Genomic DNA, 22,397 nt, shown 5'->3' on the forward strand with positions numbered 1-22,397 from the left:
TATTTCAAGGTCAGAAAGGGGAACAAAAACTGGAGAAGGGGAGCCCGAGGCTGTAAGAATGTTTCTATTCTAAGAAGAGTTAATGTAGTCTCCACGGAACAGGGCAGGCACTATGCTGGGTGGTTTATACGCATTAGCTTACATCTTTACAACAAACCTGAAAGCCAGGTATTATGACCCCATTTAAAATTATGTAGACTGAGGGTCAGAGAGGTTAAAAAAATTCTGCCCTGAGTTGGTGAATTTAAGAGCAAGAAGTTCACCTAAGTCTGTCTGACTATAAGCATATGATCATAACTTTTAAAGAAAACTGTACAAGTTATTCATTAATGCATTCCCATTGTAAAAATATCTTGAATGCAGTTGTATATGGAGTTAGTATTAGCATTCTCCTTTGCTCTTTCCTTTTTAAGGTACATAGTGTCACTGGTTGATGTATATCCAGGACCTTTTTCTATGCACATTTGTGGACACACAATGATATAGACTTTTAAAACTCTAAATGGGATCACTCTATACTTAATGCATGGTTGCTTCTCTATTATGTATTCCTACAACCATCTCTTTTCAAGAATCTGTTTATTTTTCTAGTGGATACTTTAGATCTGCCATAACTTATTTGAGGATTCTCCTATGGATGGACATTTGGATTGTTATTAGTTTTTCAGTAACAATAACAACAACCAAAACAGAGGTGCAGAGAAAACAGGTGAACACAGATCTTCATCTCCCTTGAGTATTTCTATGGGACAGAGTATTGTCAGGGGGAGAGCTGGGTCCAAGCACGTCTGCATCTTACTCTGTGACAGACACTGCTAAATTGGCCTTGCAAAGCCTGTGGTCTGTCCACTGCTCTGTGCTGTGTCTCAGTGAAAACTGAAGTTGGAAGTAAGAGCCTTGAATTTCTGATGTTTGCCTTCTTTGCCATTGGCCCGTTTCCGGTTTCCTCCCCCTTCCACTCCAGCTGATCGCTTTCCTTTCTTCTCTTGCCCTCTTATTTCTGTCTGTCCTGGTCTACTTACGGGGGTGCTTTTCCCTGCACTTGAAGTATCAAGTCCCACAGCTCTCCTGCACATAACAGAAGCTGGGAGAGCACTTATTCTCATGTTGATGGCTAAGGCTCCTCGAGTGCCCTTGAAGTATATGATTCACACAGTGCTGTGAGCTGGGACTGCGCACCTGATGTATGATGAGTAGGGGCAGAGTGGAAGGTGGAGATGGATGGAGCAGATGGTCATACTAGTGGAAGGGCTCAAACTTTTTCATCCTCCACCTTCTAAAATACTCATTTACTTGAAGATGTCCTTGTATTTTACTTAAGGACAAAGATAGCGATCACCCGCTGAAAATGTGAATGTCTAACTTGAAGGATTATAATGCATACAGTGGCTTGGCTTTACAGCTCTCATTTTTAGAACACTTTGTTATTTTGGTAAATGAGAATTATATATCATTTAAAATTGTCATCACTGATTTGATTCATTTTTTTCCTCCTTATGAAGAGCATGAGTTAATAGTCTGCCCCTTTGCTGACATGAGATACTGTTTTAAAAATTACTTTAACTTGTCTAAATCTCAGGGACTGGCTTAATAAATTAGGGTATATCTATAAGCAAGAATAATTTATAGCCAATAAAAGTCAGAAGTCAGAGGAATACTTAATGACAAAGGAAAATGTTCATGATATGTTGTTAAACATTAAAAGCCGGTTAAAAAACGGTATGCCAGTGTGATCCCACATTTAGAAAAAAATAGAGACGCCCAGAAAAAAAGACCAAAATACACTCAAGATTTTAACACTGCTTGTCTTTGGAGGGTGGAATTAAAATCTTTATAAAAATTTTTATCGAAATTTTCAGCTTTGTACATGAACATGGGAGGATTCTATGAGGAGAGAAAATAACTTGTTAGTAAAATTATTTTAACTCTTTTTTTTTTCTTGTCTTCCTCCGATCTAAGACTCAACTCTTTTGATATTAAACATAGAGTTGACTCACAGAGAACATTCAGCGAGATCGCCAGATTGCTGTTCACGTTCTTCTGATGCAGCTGGGGAGGGGGGGTCAGCCCCTGCTTTTCTCCTCCTACTGGGTTCCAGTGTATCAGGAAGGTCCCTGACTGAGATCGAGGCCAAACATCCAAGTATGGAGGTCTGTCTGGGTCCAAACTGCGGGATCCAGCTCCAGGGGTGCATGCATCCATCTGGGACCCATCCTTGTGGGACTAGGTTCAGAACCTGTGGTTCTGAAGGGAAGTTCAGGAAGGCATGAGAGGTCTGCATGAAGAAGCCTTATAAGTACTTACAGGAGGATCAGAGCTCCAGCCAGACAGAGTGGGATCCTCTGAAGGGCTCAAGTGCCAGAGGGATGTGTTACCAGGCTGAGTGATTAAATAGAACATCCAGTTGGCAATTAAGATAAACCAGGCCTAGGGGCACCTGGGTGACTCAGTTGGTTGGGCAGCCAACTTCGGTTCAGGTCATGATCTCACAGTTCGTGAGTTTGAGCCCCACAATTGGGCTCTGTACTCATGGCTCAGAGCCTGGAGCTTGCTTCAGATTCTGTGTCTCCCTCTCTCTCTGCCCCTCCCCCGCACGTGCTCGCTCACTCAGGAATAAAAATAAACATTAAGAGGAATTAAAAAGGAAAAAAGATAAACCAGGCCTAAAAGAAGTGCAATAAAAAATAGTGACTTGGGTGGCTTTCTAGACCCAAAGAAGGGAAGGAATATGCACATTCCCTAAGTGTCCACTAGGTGGCAGGTCCTCTCCTATACTAAGAGCTTAAGAGTATGCATCCTTAGGCATTTCGGGATACAAAGGTTTTTAACAGTCATCCCGAGGGCTGGTTAAAAACACAGATTCTTGGGCCTCTTTCCAAAGCTTCCAGTTCAGCAGTCGGGAGTGAGGCCTGAGATTCTGCATTTCTCACAAGCTCCTGGTCCAGCGAGTGCCACTGGTTGGGGCACTTTGAGCACCACCGAATATATCATCTCAGACTCTGGGAAGGAAGGAGCGGGCAGGAGTAGTATGTTGCCCTTGTGGCTAAGCAGTCAGTTCAAGTTGTGACAAAAACTCCAGGGAGGTGTAGTGTGGAGACAGAAGGGTGGCTTGGGGAAGGGAACGAGGTCACTTGCTTCTGGTTGGAAATAGCCTCTGGTGCTAGAGCAGATTTGAATGGTGGGCTTTGCAGCAGAATATTAGGTTGCCAGAGTTCTCATTCTAGCTAAATGGGTTACCAGTTAATGTCTTTAGAAGGAAGATATTTCCTTACCACCTGCAGCAGATGGAAACGCAGGTATATGCAGATTAAAATAAAAGCGGTATTCAGACCAAAATGAAAAACAAAACATTAAATATATACCATAAATAAGCCAAGAGAAAGACATCAATAAATCTCTAAAGCATAATTATTTGGACTGAAGGACCATTTAAAAAATATCCGGTCCATTATAGCTCAAGACATGGTTCCACTGCACAGGACTGTGACATAGCTGTGGCCATGCATGACTGCCCAGGCAAGTTTGACAATTCCTGACTGATCCAGACCCTGTTCGGTGAGGTGAATCCACTGAACGTGTATTTGAATGTCAGTGGTAATGTCAAATTGCTGTAAAAGTTTCTAAAGCTTACTCTCAGTTTCTGTATTTGCATCAATGGAGAGTAATAATGACAATTTGTAGAAGGGTACTCATCCACAAACTACCCTTAGAGAGGCACTTACCTAGACTGGGTAGATTACTGACCTGAGAGACGTGCTTATTGTGTAACTCAAGCAGTCAATTTGTTGTTTTGGCTCTTGCACTGTGGATCCTTAACTTTTTGTATATTTCAGGCCATTTAGTTCTTGTTAATTCCATTCGGGGTCCTTGAAATGGGGCTCTTTAGATATGCTTTTGGCCTTGATGCTATTGCTTCATACTGAGACCTCAGGAGTAATGTCCTACACATAGTAGGCACTTAATAAACACGGATGGGTTAAATGCATGGAATTGTAGCCCAGGACTGAGATACCAAGCATGTTTGGGGGCTGGAAAGAGATAGCCAGGAAATAAATATCCAACATAAAGGGATATCAAAACAGAACTCTCCTCACAGTGATTTTCTACAGGTGGTAGACAGGCAGAGCAGATGAAGAAGAACCAGCTCCAAAAAGAAAAGAGCAACTAATCAAGTTGTTTCTCTGGCCTCACTGGTGCCTGACTAGATAGAGGTGTCCAGGGGTGCCTGGGTGGCTCAGTTGGTTAAGTGTCCAACTTCGGCTCAGGTCATGATCTCACAGTTCGTGGGTCTGAGCCCCGCATCGGGCTCTATGCTGACAGCTAGCTCAGAGCCTGGAACCTGCTTCGGATTCTGTGTCTCCCTCTCTTTCTGACCCTCCCCTGTTCATGCTGTCTCTCTCTCTGTCTCTCTCTCTCTCAAAAATAAATAAAAAACATAAAAAAAATTTAAATAGAGGTGTCCACTGTGAATGACTAAAATTCAGTTTATAAGATTCATGGACCATGACAATGTAGGCCTTCCTGTGGCTTTTTCACGCTGAGCCAAGCCATTAACTCATGTTCATGCCAAGGTAAACCCTACTGGTTACTGTAGAAACTACTGGAGAATTTTCCTTAGTTGTTTTCCTTTTAATACTAGAATCCTTTTTTAAAAAAAACTGTTTAAATGTGTTTACTTATGTTTGAGAGAGAGACAGTGAGAACCAGGGAGGAGCAGAGAGAGAATGAGAGAGGGAGACACAAAATCCAAAACAGGCTCCAGGTTCTGAGCTGTCAGCACAGAGCCTGATGTGGGGCTCAAACTCACGAACTGTGAGATCATGACCTGAGCCGAAGTCGAACACTTAAGTGACTGTGCCACTCAGGTGCTCCTCCTTTTAATACTAGAATCTTGAGGAAGGACTTTAATGTAAGAATTTAATTATATTTTCTTATTAAATGTTCTCTGACTTTCAGCAAAGGAGAGCTTAATGAATGCAAAAATGGGTGATCAACTCTAATCTCTCTGATATGTCATGCCTTACCCCACACTCATCTGTCCTATTCGCCTTTTCCATTCCGTACAAGGTTATGTGCTGCACAAGGAATTTATGTGATTTAATGGTGCATAGCTAGTAATACTAATCACAATAATAATGATAGTTGCCATTTAGAGAGCCTTTATGAGAGGTACTAAATTCTTAAATATATCATCTTATTTAATTCTATCAACAATCACATAAGTTTGCTCAAGGACAGAATGGAAGGGCTAGGAATCTAGCCCAAACTTGTGACTTTAACCACTGTACTGTAGTTAGGGTCTTGGATCCAAATAGAAACTGTTTCCTTTTGCTTTTAAGATAGAACTACAAACTGAAAACTAGACAGTATTAGGAACTCTGGGTACCCAAGGCTAAGACTTCTTGTAAATGATAGAGACATAGATGGAGCCTATGAATGAATAGATGAGTGACTGACTGACTGACTGAATGAATGAGTGAATATGGATACCAACTGTGAATGAATCAAATTTAGTTTGTGAGGTTCTCAGATGATGAGGATACTGCAGTTTCATGTTGGCATTTCACTATAAACCAAGGAGTGACATGGTTTTGATGCCAGCTCATAAATTCTGAAGATACAATCTGGTTACAAATTCAAGACTAAATCTCAGTTGTATCTCAAACAAATTTGTGTGCACACGCACACACACACACACACACGTCCTATGTGCTCTTTCAAAAAAAACCTTATTTTGTTCTTTTTTAAAACATGCTTTGCAGTTTCTCAAATCTCCCAAATAATAGACAGGCAGTTCAAACACAAATCTTCCCAAAGACAACATGTATAGTTTTGACTACACTCAAATCAGAGCTCATACCACTATTTTATTATTTTTTGATAATTCTATTTTCAATTGAAACAATCTACACACTCGACTTTCCAGGTCAACTGGTAGCTCTAAGGAGATTTTCATGTGTTCTCAGAAAAGCTAAAGGAGCCGCTGTTTTTTGATAGAATAATCATGTGTTTACGTTCAAGTTAAGACACTGTGTAAAAGTCTTTCATGGCTCATACGGAAGAGCCTTTACAAACTTTCATTAATATATCTTGCTGATTGATTGCCGGATTTCCAAATGCACAATCTAAAACTTAGTCATGAGTCAAAACCATTAAAGAAGAACCAGAAAGACCTTTTTCCCCCTCACATGATAAATTGAAAAAGAACGGAACATCCCATGAACATGGACATTTAAAAGGACAAATGAATTTACCAAGCACACATTTTGGGGAGCCTTAAGACAATAAAGCGATCAGCACAAAGACATCTGTCAGGGTGGAGGCAACCTGAGGTAAAGACCAGTTAAATCTAATGCAATCAGGAACTTAGGCGAGTTTAGCACTTTTTTTTTTTTTTTTTTATGAGGTGACAGCCTCCTAACACCATAATCTTGCCTTTCAGGAAGATGACACAAGGATTTGATGAGTAAAAGAAAACAACTTAAAACCTCTCTTTTGAGCATGAATTGTCTATTGGGGCTAAAGGTAGTCTTTGAGATCCCATTAGCCATGGCACAATTGGGAAAAGAAACGTACACACACATACACACATGCACACACACGTTTCAAAAGCAAGTATAGAACGATAGCAATGCCTGTTTCTACTCAGATTCAAAAGCAGAATTAAAGCCAAAGCTAACAACCCTTCTGCTAATTAGAGAAATAAAAATGTCTTCTCCCCAAGTGTCTAATGCAACATGAAACTGAAATTAACTGCTTTCCTTTGGGACTAATTTATTTATGTTCAAAAGAAAATTTGGGGATAAAGAAGCCCTGTAACAGAACAGTTGGGGAAAACACATGGACACTATGCATTGGGATAAACAGAGCTGAGCACACAGTTACAACAGAGATTTTTTTCTGCTTGTTGAAGAAGCACTTGATATGGTCTAATAAAAAGCGGGTTACCTTTACATTTCTTCTCCTCTGTTTGGAAGGTCTGGGCACTTGGGACACTCTGATCATTCACATCGTCATGGTCCAGGTGGAATATTGAGCTAGTCCAAGTGGCCTGGATGAGATGTGGTGACGACTGTTCATTTTTCAATGTGCTGCGCCTCTCCGCATGGCTCTTCCTATGTAGACAGGCTTCAGACATTCCTACTAGCTTCCAGTCGTGTTCTCGGTCTGGACAGTGCTTTGGTTTGTCCCAGGCTGGAAGGCCATTTTCTGGAGGGTTGAAAAACACGAGATGACGAGCTGTTGGCATTGTCAAGATTTTGTTGAGATGCAGTTTTGGAAGGCAAGTTGTTTCTCAATTCTTTGGGGCTGACAGGATTCACATGCACCTCCACTTGATGGCAGTGATAAGATGCAGAATTTGTCAGCCTTGGGCATTTAGCCACCACAGTTGGATTGCCTGTCGGAGTAATCAACACATTCCCCCTTATTTTTAGTGCCTACAAAGACATTAGTTCCCCCATGGAAAGGCTGTACTTTCGCCAGCCAGGCTTCCACAGCAATGGCCCCGGAGCAAGTTTACACTAATTTATGTTACTGCTTAGACGATCGTTTGAGGTCTTGAGGGTCAGGGCTGGCCATGAACACTTTTCAGATCCTTAGGACGTAAAACATCCAGGATTCAGCCTTGTTTGACTTTGGTTTTATCACAGGCTGACCTGAGGGACACCCTTGTTACTTAAGTGGGACATACTCACGTGGCTCCTCAGAGAGTGACAACTCAGTCCTCCCTACCACCTTCTTCCCTACCAGCCTGATAAAAAGAGACTGGATCTTCAATTTTAGTATATGTGCTGACGAAGCGAGCACGAGAGACTGGATCTTCAAATGGAAATTTGTAAATGTTGTCCCAAGCTGGCAATGAGATCCGATGGAGGAAAGCAGACAGTGCTTTAGTTGTGGGGTAAATTAGCAGTCCTAATGATAAAATGATAAGCTCGGGATCGCTTTGGTTGAGGTAGAGGCAGTGAATTATTTATGTATATGGTGTTGTTCTTTCTATTTAATTTATGGGAACTGGAAAAATCTACCCTCTAGAAAATAGGTAAAAGTGGAATAACATAATGAAAACTTTATCACACTCATCTTTCTTGGTGACAAGTTTTACCTCCTTGAATATCTTTATTGTACATGGATATAGGGTAGAGAGTAAAAATGAACAGGCTAATGGATATATTTGTATATGCAAAAAAATTTTAAAAGAAACATAATCCACTTGGCCATCCATATTTCTAGAAATTTTTAGGCTACTGTTGAAATGTGAAAAATACAATATAGAGTTCTACTTTAAAAGTTATCATATACATGGGACGCCTGGGTGGCTAAGCCGGCTGAGCGTCCGACTTCGGCTCAGGTCATGATCTCACGGTTCGTGGGTTTGAGCCTCACGTCGGGCTCTGTGCTGACAGCTCAGAGCCTGGGGCCTGTCTTAGAATTCTGTGTCTCCCTCTTTCTCTGACCCTCCCCTGCTCACGCTCTCTCTCTCTCAAAAAAATAAATAAAACATTTAAAAAAGTTATCATATACCATGATTGAAAGACTGTAATATATATGTGAATTCTCCTTTATGCAGAAATTACCAAAGGAGCAAAGATATCCATATTAGAGAGAAGAGTCCATCCTGATCTGTGCATAGTATTGGGAGTCTTTTCTTTGAATATTTATTTATTTTTGAGAGAGAGAGAGAGAGAGCATGAGCAGGGGAGTGGCAGAGAGAGAGGGAGACACAGAATCCAAAGCAGGCTCCAGGCTCTGAGCTGTCAGCACAGAGCCCCACGCAGGGCTTGACCTCACAAACCACGAGATCATTCATGACCTGAACCGAAGTCGGATGTATAACTGACTGAGTCACCCAGGAGCCCCAGTATTGGGGAGTTTTAAGCTGCCTTTCCAACATTTAAAATGATTTTTAAAGTATTTAATGCCAGAGTTAAAAATGCTTTAGGTTTTCATAAGCACCCTCTCTAAAGGACTAGACGTCTTTAGTTGTTGCTAGGATGATTCCTCTAAAAGTGTGACCTATACTCTCAGTCACTTTGGACGCTGCATTTACCCTGTGAGAGTTCAGGTTACTATGTGGAAATTCTAACACACATACACTCTCTTTCTACTCCAGGAGGCCCCTGTGAACAATGACAACAACAAATAATCAACACATGATTTCTTTGTCACCGTAAACGGAAATGCTGTGGCTTGAAATAACAAGGCCAGTAAGCAATAAGTCCATGCAAAGAAAGAAAAATCCTACACAGTGACAGCTTTTGGATATAACATTTGATCTGATTCAGAGAAGAGCCTTGAAAATTCACTGTATGCAAACGGCTATGCTACGCACTGTGTGAGGTCATGGGTCCTTTCTCTTTGGAACTTACATGGCATTATTCAATGCATGGTGACTCAAGAAATCTGGACTCAACCACAATCAGCTACTGGTGCAATTACAGGTACCTATTCTCACTATCCATTAAAACAAGACAACAGATTAAAATAGTGGGGGATTGTATTGCAGTTCAAATTAAACATATCTATGGAGAATCCATTCAAGTTTATTATCCAAGAGGGTTTGAAGTTTTCATGAACTAAATATAAAACTACTGAATGCAAGGGTTAATTATGGGCCTAAAGAGATTCATTTTATCTACAGACATGAAAAGCCTTCTGACCAATGCATGTTTCAATGATGTCTTCTTTGTTTTCAGGGACTCTCTAAATCCTTGGTAAATTGCATCTTGTAAAGTTCCATTTTAAGTAAGGCTAAAGTTATAACACTATTTTGTAAAGCCTCCAATGTTTGTTTTTTCTGCAGAAATTCTTAAAATTTGGTATTAATTCCCCCGATCAAACAAAAATTAAGAAATACAACCAAAATGAGTAGTCTCTGCTCCCCAGTGAAGGCAGCTAATGACCACGCTTGGATGAGAGATGCTGAAAGGAACTCCACCCAAGGGGACATTCCTCCTTAAGCACAGCCTATTTAAGCTTGCTCAGCATGTCCCCTGGGTCCACAAGAGAAGGGATTTCTTCTAAGCAAGGGAGGTTATGTTTGGGGTGAAGCAAGGGATAAGATTGCCTTCCATTTTCCTAAGAAAAGAAGTTGAGATGGTTTTGGGGAAAGGGCGTCTTTCATGGGAGGCATTTACGGGCTCATAAATTACTGACTGTAATTACATTCGTGATAATGATATTCAGCTGCTTAATTGGCAAGTTTATTGGTTGGGGCACCTGCTGAGAAACCTGGGGACTGAGAACTCTTGGTTGGGTCATGGGAAAACTCGAGAGGATTTTATTTAAGGAGCGTTCTTGATTCTTATCCTTCCCAGAAGAGGGAGACACATATGGTTCCTATTCCCAAGCAAGGATAAGATATCCACTATACCAAGCTCCTTAAATTCTGCCTACTGAGAACCAAAGTTACCTCCATGTGTGTTTGCTTGGCAGTGCCGGTATTCAGGGGTACCCTGCTTTTTCTATGTCTAATTCTCCTATCCTTTGGTTCCCCCAAAACTCAAATCAATGAGGTATTGCTTTGTAGAGGGAATGAGTCAAAAGATTAAGTCAGCCATTCTCACACCTTAGTGAGTGACAATCACCTGAGGCGCTACTAAAGAACATAGAAGACCAGGCCCATTGAAGTGGGATAGGGCCAGGATATTTGTATATTTACTAAGTTCTCCAGATGATTCTGACACCTGAGAGACTTTGAGATCTACAGGGTTAAGAAAATTGAAGGCAGGAAAACAAATTACCAGCAGGTTTCAGATAAGGGCGCAGTCTCCTTCTCACACCTGATGTTTTACACAGCCTTGAAGTAAATTTGCTTTATAATTAGGCAATTCATCGACTGTTTGGGGATCAACTGTGTGAAGCTTTAAAAGCCAGATGTTATGAAAATATTCTCGGTGTCATAATCATCAGGGAAATGCAAATTAAAACCACAATGAGAGATCACCTCACACTTGTCAGAATCAAAAACACAAGAAACAATAAGTGTTGGGTGTGGATGTGGAGAAATAGGAAGCTGGTGCACCATTGGTGAGAATGTAAATTGGTGCAGCGACTGTGGAAAACGATATGGAGATTCCTCAAAAATTCAAAAATAGAACTACCCTATGATCTGCTAATTCTACTACTGGGTATTTACCAAAGAAAACAAAAACACTAATTTAAAAAGATATATGTATTATATATGACTTACAATAGCCAAGATGTGGAAGTAACATAATAAATTATGATGAATGAATGGATAGATGAATGGATAAAGAAGTAGTTTACACCCATGTGTGTGTTTACACACACACACACACACACACACACACACACAGAAATTACACAGCCATAAAAAAAGATGAGATCTTGCCATTTGCAACAACATAGATGGACCTAAAGGGTATTATGCTAAGTGAAATAGACTGAGAAAGACAAATATTATGTGATCTCACTTATATATAAGTAAAATCTAAAAAACAAAATGAATACACAAACAAAAAGCAGAAACTGGTACATAAATACAGAGAACAAACTGATGGTTGCCAGAGGAGAGGAGAGTGAAATAGTTGCGGAAAATGGGTGAAGGGAAGTGGGAGACACAGGCTTCCATATACAGAATGAAGATGGAATAGGCATAAAAGGCACAGAACAGGGAATATAGTCAATGGAATAATAATGTGTGGTAACACAGTGGCTACTTGCAGTGAGCAGAGCATATTGTATAAACTTGTAAAATCACTATTTAGACACCTGAAACCAATGTAACATTGTATGTCAACTATATTTCAAAAAAAGTCACATATTAATTGGATTTTATCTTATAGATGGTGGGTATGGATGTAAATAAGGGTTTGCGTAAAGTCAGTTCTAGGCATTAATTATATGGGACACAATGTGAACAATAGTAGAAATACATTTAAATTTTGTAAATGTTTATTTTTGAGAGAGACAGAGAACACAAGCAGGGGAGGAGCAGAGAGAAAGGGGGACAGAGAATCTGAAGCAGGCTCTGTGCTGACAGCAGAGAACCAGATGTGGGGTTGGAATCTACAAATCATCAGATCATGACCTGAACTGAAGTCAGATGCTTAATCGACTGAGTCACCCAGCTGTCCTGAAATACATTTTTTTCAAAAAGGAGGATTCTAGGAATGATCGTTATCTTGTTATTCACATGAACTATGAATCCTTTGCTCTTTAATGGATTCTAGCTAATACCTAGCTTTTGATATTTCATATTCTAGACATAAAGACAATTAACCAATTTAATTTGTCAGTTATGGTGCAAATTAATCCCAAGTAGAATTGGAGAAAATAAGTAGATAGGAGCATGTGAGCTGCTACTAAAATAACCAGACACACATTGGCCTGCGTTTCTCAAGAGAGTTTAGAATCGAGTGACTGAATTGGTTAGATGATTATAATTCTTGTGGCTTTGAATGACACAACACCAGTCTAAAAAGTTATTTTGCAAAAAGAAACAAACCTAAATCTCATTAACGTAACTACTTATAGCCTGTCTCTGGAAATTTCATTAAATAGGATAGAAAATTAATCTGTTCATCAAAAAGGGGAGAATTACATGGAAATATTCAAGTACTTCAGGACACAAAATGGAGCTGATACCTTGGAAAAGCACTAAGGCAAAGAAAATAGGATTATGACAAAGTGGTCAGAGAGGGTGAGCTGAGTGGGCTGGGAATTCATGGCACTCATGATAAGAGTGTTCAGTTTGTATTTAAGGCCATTATACTAGATATAGAGACCCCAAACCATACTCTGTGTTAGGGGAATGTGTATACAATGTGCTTTGCAAACCCAGCGAGTGTGTAGAATTATCACTGTTTTCATAGCTCAGGCTATTAAGCATGATGTCTCTAGTTTCCATTCTAATGTTTTACTCGAATCCATTAAGTTTCAGCTTCGCCTAATTCTCATACTATGTACCTATCAACTGATTTTTATTTGTGGAGTCAGGTAGAACAGGAGACTAATGTCTGTCTGAGCATCTACTAAGGGCCAAGTACTGTACTAGACACTCTTAGGCATCTTCATGAACATTCAGGGAGGTACACAGTGACTCTGCTTGATTAAGAGGAACCTTACGTTCAGACAAGCATTTCATCTGTTCTTTCATACCTTTGTGTTGTTAACAGATAATGTTATTATTTGCCTTAGTTTGATGAGCAGCCATTAGCCTATTAATAGCTATCATTTTTAATGGGAGTAATTTATTTTATTTTTTTGAGAGAGAGAGTGAGAGAGAGAGAGAGAGAGAATCCCATGAAGGGCAAAAAGAGAGAGAGAGAGAGGGAGAGAGAGAGAGAGAAAGAAGGGGGGCTCACCTGAAACGGGCCTTGAGCTCACCTTAATGGGGCTTGAACTCACAATCATGAGACTATGAAATCATGACGTGAGCTGAAGTCAGATGCTTCACCCACTACCCAGGTGCCCTAATAGTTATCATTTTATTAGTTCTTCGAAAGTACTTTATCAACTATGTTTATTCAATTTTCTCAGTTACTCATTTTAATTTTTAATGTTTTTATTTATTTTTGAGAAAGAGACAGAGACGGAGTGCAAGTGGGGGAGGGGCAGAAGAGGGAGGGAGACACAGAATATGAAGCAGGCTCCAGGCTCTGAGCTGTGAGCACAGAGCCCGACGTGGGGCTTGAACCCACGGACCACAAGATCATGACCTGAGCTGAAGTCAGACGCTTCACTGAGTGGGCCACCCATGTGCCCCTCAGTTACTCATCTATATTCACAACTGGTCAGCCTGCTTTCACTCTGAGCCACCTACAACCCAGTGTTCACAGAACAAGCAGAGTGAGCTTTTAAAAATATACATCAGGGGGCGCCTGGGTGGCTTAGTCGGTTAAGCGTCCGACTTTCGTTTAGGTCATGATCTCGCGGTTCGTGTGTTTGAGCCCCGCATCGGGCTCTGTGCTGACTGCCAGCTCAGAGCCTGGAGCCAGTTTCAGAGTCTGTATCTCCCTCTCTCTCTGACCCTCCCCTGCTCAAGCTATCTCTCTCTCTCTCCTAGAAATAAATAAAAAAAATATTTAAAAAAATATATACATCAGAACATGTTTTTCTGCTGCTTAGAATCTTCTAATGATTCCCATCAGTAATGGAATGAAGTCCTAAGGCCTTACTGCAGCCAGAAAGGCTCCAGGGAATTCATCTGTCCATGCCACTGAGCTGCTCTCCTGTGGCACAGCCCCTTGCCTTCTGTCCTCTGGCTGTGTGGGCATTTCCTAACATGTGACGCTCGCTCCCACCACAGTGTCTTCGCAGAAGCTGCTCCCTAAGCCTGGAGTGCCCTTTCCAAATTCGTACATCACCTCCTCTTGATGTACTAAGAACAATTAATGGGATCACCCCTCCCCCCCGGCCCCTTTGACATGAAGGTTGAAATTTCCCTTTTAAAGAACCTATCTGGGTTGCATTTCTCAAGGAAGATAATCAAAGGTAAAACCTAATGGCTTGGGGCACCTACTTGGCTCAGTTCCCTAAGCATCTGACTCCTGATTTCAGCTCAGGTTATGATCTCACGCTTGTGAGTTCGAGCTGGACATTGGGCTCTGCACTGATGGCCTGGAGCCTGCTTGGGATTAGGAAGGGAGGAAGGGAGGAAGGGAGGAAGGGAGGAAGGGAGGAAGGGAGGGAGGGAGGGAGGAAGACCCTAATGGTTGGATCCCCATATTGACATGAAGGAGAGTCTGTTTGTGCAGGCAGAGGAGAGAGGGAAGTTGGAAATCTGAGTCACACTCTTTCACATAGTCTAATTTTGGAAATCACTGCTTCCTTCTAAGCCTCAGTTCTTTTCATTTGTAAAATGGCAGTATATGATGTATGGGCGTGAGTGTGTAGCAACATGAATGGACCTTGAGGGTGTTATGCTGAGCGAAATAAGTCAGGCAGAGAAGGACAAATATCATGTTTGCACGTATAGGAGGATTAGGAGGAACTTGACGGAGGAACAAGGGGGAGAAGAAGGGGGGAAATGGTGGGGGAAAGGGAGAGAGGCAAACCATGAGAGACTCTTGAATGCTGACAAAAACTGAGGACTGATGGATGTGGGGGGGAGGGGGGATGGGCATGGAGGAGGACACTTGTGGGGATGAGCACTGAGTGTTATGTGGAAACTAATTTGACAATAAACTATTTTGTAAAAAAAAATAAAAAATAAAATGAAATAGAAAAAAATAACACATTTAAAAAATAAAAATATAAAATATAAAAATAAAATGGCAGTATAAGGTCACTTAGAGGATTTGATCTGTTCTCAGCCTTCAAGGCCTAGATCTGTTTAGGTTTTCTTGAACCATCCCATCTACCCTCCAAACTTCTATTAACACTTTCCACGTATCTTTCTCTGTCCATGTGCCACTTCGTAACTTATGATCTGTGGGGAAATAGGTTCTACTTACATAAATGGGTTAGAAAGAAGCTTATGGTAGAAAGCTGCCACCACGGGGCCAAAGCACCCGAGGTGAGCTAGCAAGATACTGTAATGGGATCACAAGTAACTTGTTACATCACCTGCAGGAAATTACTTTCCATCTGACGCCAATATACTACTGCGCTTTGATCACAAACGCCATTTGCCACCCCGTTCCCCCCCACCCCCCCGGACCTTTGGTTCTTACACACACAAGTTAACAATTACTGTTTGATTGTTTTCTCCACATTCACGTGTGTAAAATCTTGTTTTCTTCACATTCACCAAGTGGGTAATATCTTGCAAGCTCAATAAATACGGAGCCAAAAGCCTTGTTTGGGCTCTTGTCTCTTTCCGAATGTTAGCGTCTCTCAGACTGACTTCTGGGTCCGCTCTCTTGCTAGATAAGAGAGCTTCAGGCTCATAGTCTGTGACAATGATCTTTTACATACATCTGAAAAAATTTATTTCTTTAGCACAGTGCCTAGCACAATGCCCAAATCATCATCCCACAATAATCTGATAACTTTGCAAAGAGATAAACGATTTCCTAAACACAGACTCTGCCTTTTATCTCATCTAAAAGCTACTGATAAGTCATGAGGATTCAAAACCATGAAAACAAATTCAGTGCAGATTTTCTATTACCAATACTGTCTTTTCCAGACTGCTGAGAAAATGATAACGGTTTTGCTTTTCAGTGGTGGGGTGTCTGGGTGGCTCAGTCGATTAAGTGTACAACATCGGCTCAGGATGTGATCTCACGGTTTGTGGATTCGAGCCCTACATCGGGCTTTGTGCTGACAGTTTGGAGCCTGGAGCCTGTTTCAATTCTGTATCTCCCTCTCTCTGCCCCTCCTCCATTCACCCTCCGTCTCTCTGTCTCTCTCAAAAATGACCTTAAAAAAAAACCTATGCTTTTTAGAGGCAGAAAAGAATAGTGGTTAAGAATCTAGACTCTGTTAGTTAAGGTTCAAATTCTTGCTTTGGCATTTATCAGCTTGGGAAAAATTGGTCTACCTTCCATTTTTCTCTTAAATATGATGCTTGTCTCTCCTCTGTAAGGCAAGAACTTAGCACGTTTTCCTTGTGTTATGTCCATGGTATCCATGCTCCCCTACCTGCTTTGGACTCTGATAAACTTCTCCATCTCTCAGTTCCCCCAACACCAAGCACAGTGCTTTAACGTGACAGGATCTGAAGAAATATTATTTGGAAATAATTTAACCTAATCTAGACAAGTCAAGATCCTTCAGAAGCTTATCCGAGCACACGGGCTTTCATCTATCTGGGAATTTTATGCCCTGAGCCATAACCTGCTCTGTGTGAGACCCAGTCAGCCAGAGCTGGTCAGCATTAATGTTCTGCAACAAAAGGCTGCTTGGCCATAAGCAGATGACTGTCAGCCTTCGATGTGTTCTGTGCATGAAGACAAAGGGAAGCTAGCTGACTCTACTTGTTCCCGTCCTCAGACTGCATAAGCCCCCCCTTTCCTACTTGGGCATTTGCCCAAAAGACAGGTGTAGCTTGTTTTTTGCCCAGACAAGTCTCTGGTGGAGGGCTTCGCGAGGGACACCAGAGCACGGCTGGGGCATCTCAGTGCCCTCTTGTCAGGACCTCTGACCTAGGAATATCCTTTCATCAGGCAAGGTGGATGGCCAGTCACCAGCAGCCATGCTGCTGGCCTGTCTGCCAGGGCCATTGGATCCATCCAGGGTGGCTTTGTCTAGCTTAAAAATCTTGATGAGTGGCTTCAGCTGTAGTGCCTGGCTTGCTGCTTCTAGTTATGAAGGCCTTTGGGGCAGCCCTTGGTCAGTGGAAGCTGTAAGATGTGTATTTGGAGTATTTGGGCAAGGGAGGGCAATTTCCCTGAAAGTAGAGAAAAGTCAAAATGTTTTTACTGTTTTTAAGGGAAATTCATCATCACTACCTTTAAGAATTAGGAGGGAAGGGTTACATGACAGCTGAGTCTCATTAGGAAACTGGGTGAAAATCCCTCACAGCACTGGTGTTAAGATTACATGAACTAACATATGTATAAGGTCCACTACTGAGCAGAAACGTTTTTGAAGTGTTGCCTTCCTATTTTACACTGGTAACTACAGAGAACAAATTCATAATTCTCAGTGGTGGGGAAGGAACCTAGAGGCTCCATTCTCTTGCTGCCTCCTCTTAACCCGCACAAACATTATAAGCCACCCCCTCCCCTCCTCTGGGACTATTTCAGTCAGTGGAGAGTTCCTCTTCCTTTGAAAAACATCTATAACTTGTTCTAATGTGTCCTCGTGTGCTGCTTCTGAGATGCTCTCTGCATATCAGCGTTCCCATTAGGAAGAATGGCCCTTGACATTATGACCAGCTACTACTTTGGTATTCTCTACAACTTAAATGAGCAAAATGGGGTGGAATGTTCTGGTCATTGTAGGACACATGGGGGCGTGGGTCATAGCCTGGGGGCTGGTTTCCAGGCCACTGGCTTCTACAGGAATTGTGACTGAGAAGGATGAGACAGGAAGGAAACCATATTTATCATTATCTACAAGGTACTTTGCGTGTATAATAAGTCATAAAATTCACCGAGCCTTTACTATATGCCAGGCTACTAGACTAGGCCCCATAAATAAAAATTACTATTGGCTGAGCACCTACTATGTGGCAGGTAGCATCCCAAGTACTTCTCTTATAGTATCTAACTTGCATTCCAATGCTGAGAGATGGGAATGGTGTCTTTTTAACCAATGGGGAAATAAGTGTGGAGGGAAGTTACCAGATTCCTGTGTTTCTATTCAGAAGGCATTACAGTAATGAAATTATGAGTTCACATGTTTAGACTGATGAGGTCCTTGATAGCAGGGACCATGGCTTGTTTGGTTTGTGCCCCAACATGTAGCATGGGGCTTGGCACATTAATGAATGCTCATTACCTTGCATGGAATTGAAGTAAAATCCGCTGCTCTCTACAGCTCCCTCCGGCTCCTCTCCGGCCCAGTGGGGAATAGGAAATCAGGAGAGAATCCTTCTCCCTTTGGTGCCTTCTCACCCTCCTCCTGCTCAGCTAAGTGTCCTTTCTCATTATCTTCAGTCCCCAGACCGTTTCCCCAAAACTTCTCTTCCTTCACTTCCTCCCTTTCCAAGTGCTACGCGTCTATGGATATTTCAAGATCTGGAGCAGAGACCTGAAGGGAAAGACTCTGGGGTTTGAGAAGAAAATGATGATCTTTCATTTATACTTTACTTAAAAATTCAAACGGAAGTAAATCTTGATTAACATTGTATTTATGCATGTATAGAATGAATGAATGAAAGCCTGAGGACCATGAAATGTGCTCACATATTCCAATTAGGGTGTACTCAATCTGGACGGTATCTGCTGTTTCACTCCTGAAACTTTATAAATGAGGATCTGCTGAGGCCCTTGCTCAGCCTTTGGTTACATGAAATGCAACCTCAGGAATCTCTTCTTGTAGGCAAGGTCTTGCAAAATTAGGCTCTTTGTTCAGATCGGCTGTCTTGCATTGCTATATGGTTTTGTCTTTCACTTACAGAGCACCTGCCTATTGGTTTTTCTTTTTGTTGAGACTGGACTACTCTGCCCCCGTGTGCAGGTGAATTGAAGTTTGCTATCACCGTGGGTTTCTCGTGTTTCATTGGCAGGGATTCTCCATCCATTAAGTGAGGGAGATCCAGGAGCTGCTAAGAGAGAAACAAATCTTTTTTTTTTATCTGGCTGCTCCTGCTCTTCCAGTTTTCCTGTATATTTCATTAGGCTGTCATTATCCAAATGAAAAAGAATCATCACAGCTATAGAAACCTCACATAGTTATTCTGAAACCAGAAACTACAGTGATAACCTCTTGATAATGAGTTAAAACCATTAAAAAAAATTTTTAAGCGTGCTTAGAGCCTTTAAATGGAGTTCACATGAATCCATTTGAAAGTTTAGCTGAAACAAAGTTAAAAACGGCACAAGACAACGTGTGTTCAAAGACCACAGTGGGATCGCCACGTGGAGTTCCACTGCATGAAAGCATGGCAGTGGCTGGGTTCAGGGGCGACATCTTACAATTATTTTTAACCACATAGGGACAGGCCACCCGCTGGAACACTGGCCAGAGGCCTTGGAGACTTGGAAGGTACTTTCCAGAGGACATAGTGGAATCCTCCCCTAGGAACGGTCATCTGATTTTTCCATAATTCATCCTGGATTTGATCAGAATCCTCAGGTCGGATGGCTTAAACTTTGAGGTAATTACTCTAAGGGCTACAGAGATTCCATTTAGGATATTAGAAAAGCTAGAGCTGTTGCAAAAACATTCCTATTAAAGAGCCACAAATGCATATAAAAGGGAACAGATGTTTACTGCCAGGATTAGATTTCCCCTGTATGAAAGTTCAGATCCTAATGTTTATTCTTCTTGCCAGTCCGAACCCACATCGTTGGAAAAAAACACGGTAGTCTGTAAAACTGTCTCCATTTTATGTTTCCAAACTCGAAATCCCCCTTCCAAGGGTAGGAAATACCTGTGAATCTTTTCTAACTTTGCAAACTAGGCCTGGGGCATAATTTGTGGATAAAGAGCAAACTGAGATTTACAATTTCTCAGGTAAAAAGGTAAAATGTGCCCTTGGGTAATCAGCAAAATAGATGCTGGTGTTCAATGAAGTAGAATAATATTTGGGATTATGGATCAATCCTTCGCGTTTTCATAGAATCCATCCTTTTCTGTATTTTTATGTGAAAATAACTAGGATCAAGATCAATCTAGTCCAAGACTGATGGACTGATTTCCTTTATTTAGGGAGAAGCCTTTCACTCTGGAGAAGTTTGGTGTTTTCCTTTGTTTAGGAATAGAGGACTTGGCGTGGTACTTCTCCCTTCCTTTCTCTTGGTTATGCCAGCAGGTGAGATTGTTTAGATAGGGAGGACTCCTTTAAAGCAGGTGCTCTGGGGATGTTTTCAGGCTCTCTGAACACTATCAAATAGGCTCCAGGGGGTATAACCCCACTCTGCCTGGTGTGTAGTGTTCCCTGGGAGGGTATGGCTGAGCACCTGTTCCCCACAGATCCTGTCCCAGTGGCGGAAATGAAGGAGGGAATTAAATGGCTTTCTACCTGCCTGTCTTGTGGAAGACAAGTTAGCACTGCAGATGCATCAAATTGCTTGGTGCAGTCTGTTCTACGATGTTTTTACAATGCAGGGAAAACCAAGAGCAGCAGGTGGGAGTTCTGTCTTTTTCACACCTTTTTGGGTTTTCTCAAGCTTATCAATTGCTTAAAATAGAGCTGGTGAGGCTGGAGCTGGGGGAGGGTATCAGGCAACAAATGCCCGCAGGCCCGCCCCTCTGCAGCCTGTCTGCCTGCAATGAGGTCCCGGTGTGCCGCCATATCCCTTCCATCTTCAGATGGCTTGTGAATCTCTCTCCATGTGACTGAGCACCTGCTACATCTGAATCACCCAGGAGCTTGTTAGAAATGTGGGATTCAGTCCCCAGAATTGATGAATCAGATCCACACATTAAGAGGATCTGCGTGTGATTCCCAACACACTGATGTTGGAGACCCTCTGTTCTGGGGCACAGTCCCCATGTAAAGTAAAATAGAATTTGTTAAATGTGTGGTTGCCCAATTTAACCTTTGGTAAAACTGAGTATTTACTCTGTAGACACAATATTTCCTATTCAGGAATCAGCAGGGAAGAGCTATTTGATGGTTACAGGTTAGGGAAATTAAAGGGGATTGTGGTTAATGTCAATTTCCTAAATGGTTAGTTGGTAAATGCACATGGAGTGGAAAAATCCAAACATGGGGATTCCCAGTTATAATTTCACCTTTTTCAGGTTTTCCTTTCTAGAGACCAACAAGAAAGTAATAAAAGTCAGAGCTAATATATAGGCCAGACACTTATTCTGAGAATTTTACATTTATTCCTTACACTAACTCGAGGAAGTAAAAATCGTATCCTCCTTTTCCAGGTGAGGACGCTAGGGCACAAAGAGGTGAAGCAACTTGCCCAGGGTCACACAGTCATAGGTAATAAAGTCAGGATCTACACCCAGGTAGGTCAGTCTCTGCCACACACACTTCTAGCTGTTTATGGCAAGTCAGTACCGAATGCCTTAGATGATGACCACAGGTCAAAGAACTCCATTCTGTCCACTAAATGATGTAGTTAGAGATCTGAAAGAAACTAAAGCTCAGACGTTCTTGTTCAAGGCCCCCCAGATGGGGGAAGAGCTGGGATGGGTCTTTTGATTCTTCCATGATCTTTTAACTGAACACATATGTTCTGAAGTATACAACAAGGGTTTATTGCTCAATCTCCACGCCATTTCAAATTCTGACATTTTCACTCTATACCTCAAACATTAAGAGTTGTTTTTCTAATTAAAATTTTTTTCCAGTAAATTTACCAAATAAGAGACAGCTGTGTACAAAGTGACTATTTTTCTCCCTGGCTGCTGCTGCTGACTCTTCAAAAAGTTAGCCTTATGATGCTGTGGGCTGTTCTGCAAGTGGCCCAAAACACGTAGCAGACAAGAACCAAGCAAAATGACCAAGATAAGGAAGATTTGTTTCCTAGCTGCCTGCCCGGAAAGGTAAAAGGCCCCGGAATAACTTAGAACTCACCAAAAAGGATAATTTTGTTTTTTGCATTTATGACCTTGAGAGCTAACCCCTGGAGAAGGCCTGCTACGTGCCAGGGAAGGTACATGCTGCGTTTGATTTACTCTTTACAACGATGCAGTGATGGAGATGCTGTGATCAGCCCCATTTCACAGATGAGGAATCCCTGGCTGAGAGACTGAAAGATGTTGCCCAAAGTTAGAGAATGAATGGAAGCTGTCCTCACAACCTCTACTCTCCATTCTGCTGATGAGGCCATCACAGGCCAGAGAAGAAGAGCATGTGCCCAGTCACAAAGCTGTGCTTGGAATCTTCGGAAGGGCCACGCTGGCTTGCCGAC

General features: G+C 41.7%; 1 protein-coding gene across 3 annotated transcripts in view; it reads right to left on the reverse strand.

Moving 5' to 3' along the window:
• The window catches only part of THRB (thyroid hormone receptor beta), a 393,487-nt gene that overhangs the window by 68,621 nt on the left and 302,469 nt on the right, over positions 1 to 22,397 (reverse strand). For all 3 annotated transcript variants that reach the window (XM_039254596.1, XM_039254595.1, XM_039254594.1), the window contains exon 5: positions 6,949 to 7,209. In XM_039254596.1, the coding sequence (XP_039110527.1) occupies positions 6,949 to 7,209 (261 nt within the window). The remainder of the gene's footprint in view (positions 1 to 6,948; positions 7,210 to 22,397) is intronic.

This window comes from Hyaena hyaena, unplaced genomic scaffold, assembly GCF_003009895.1.
Source record: "Hyaena hyaena isolate Hyena2069 unplaced genomic scaffold, ASM300989v1 scaffold_494, whole genome shotgun sequence".
Classification (NCBI taxonomy): domain Eukaryota; kingdom Metazoa; phylum Chordata; class Mammalia; order Carnivora; family Hyaenidae; genus Hyaena; species Hyaena hyaena.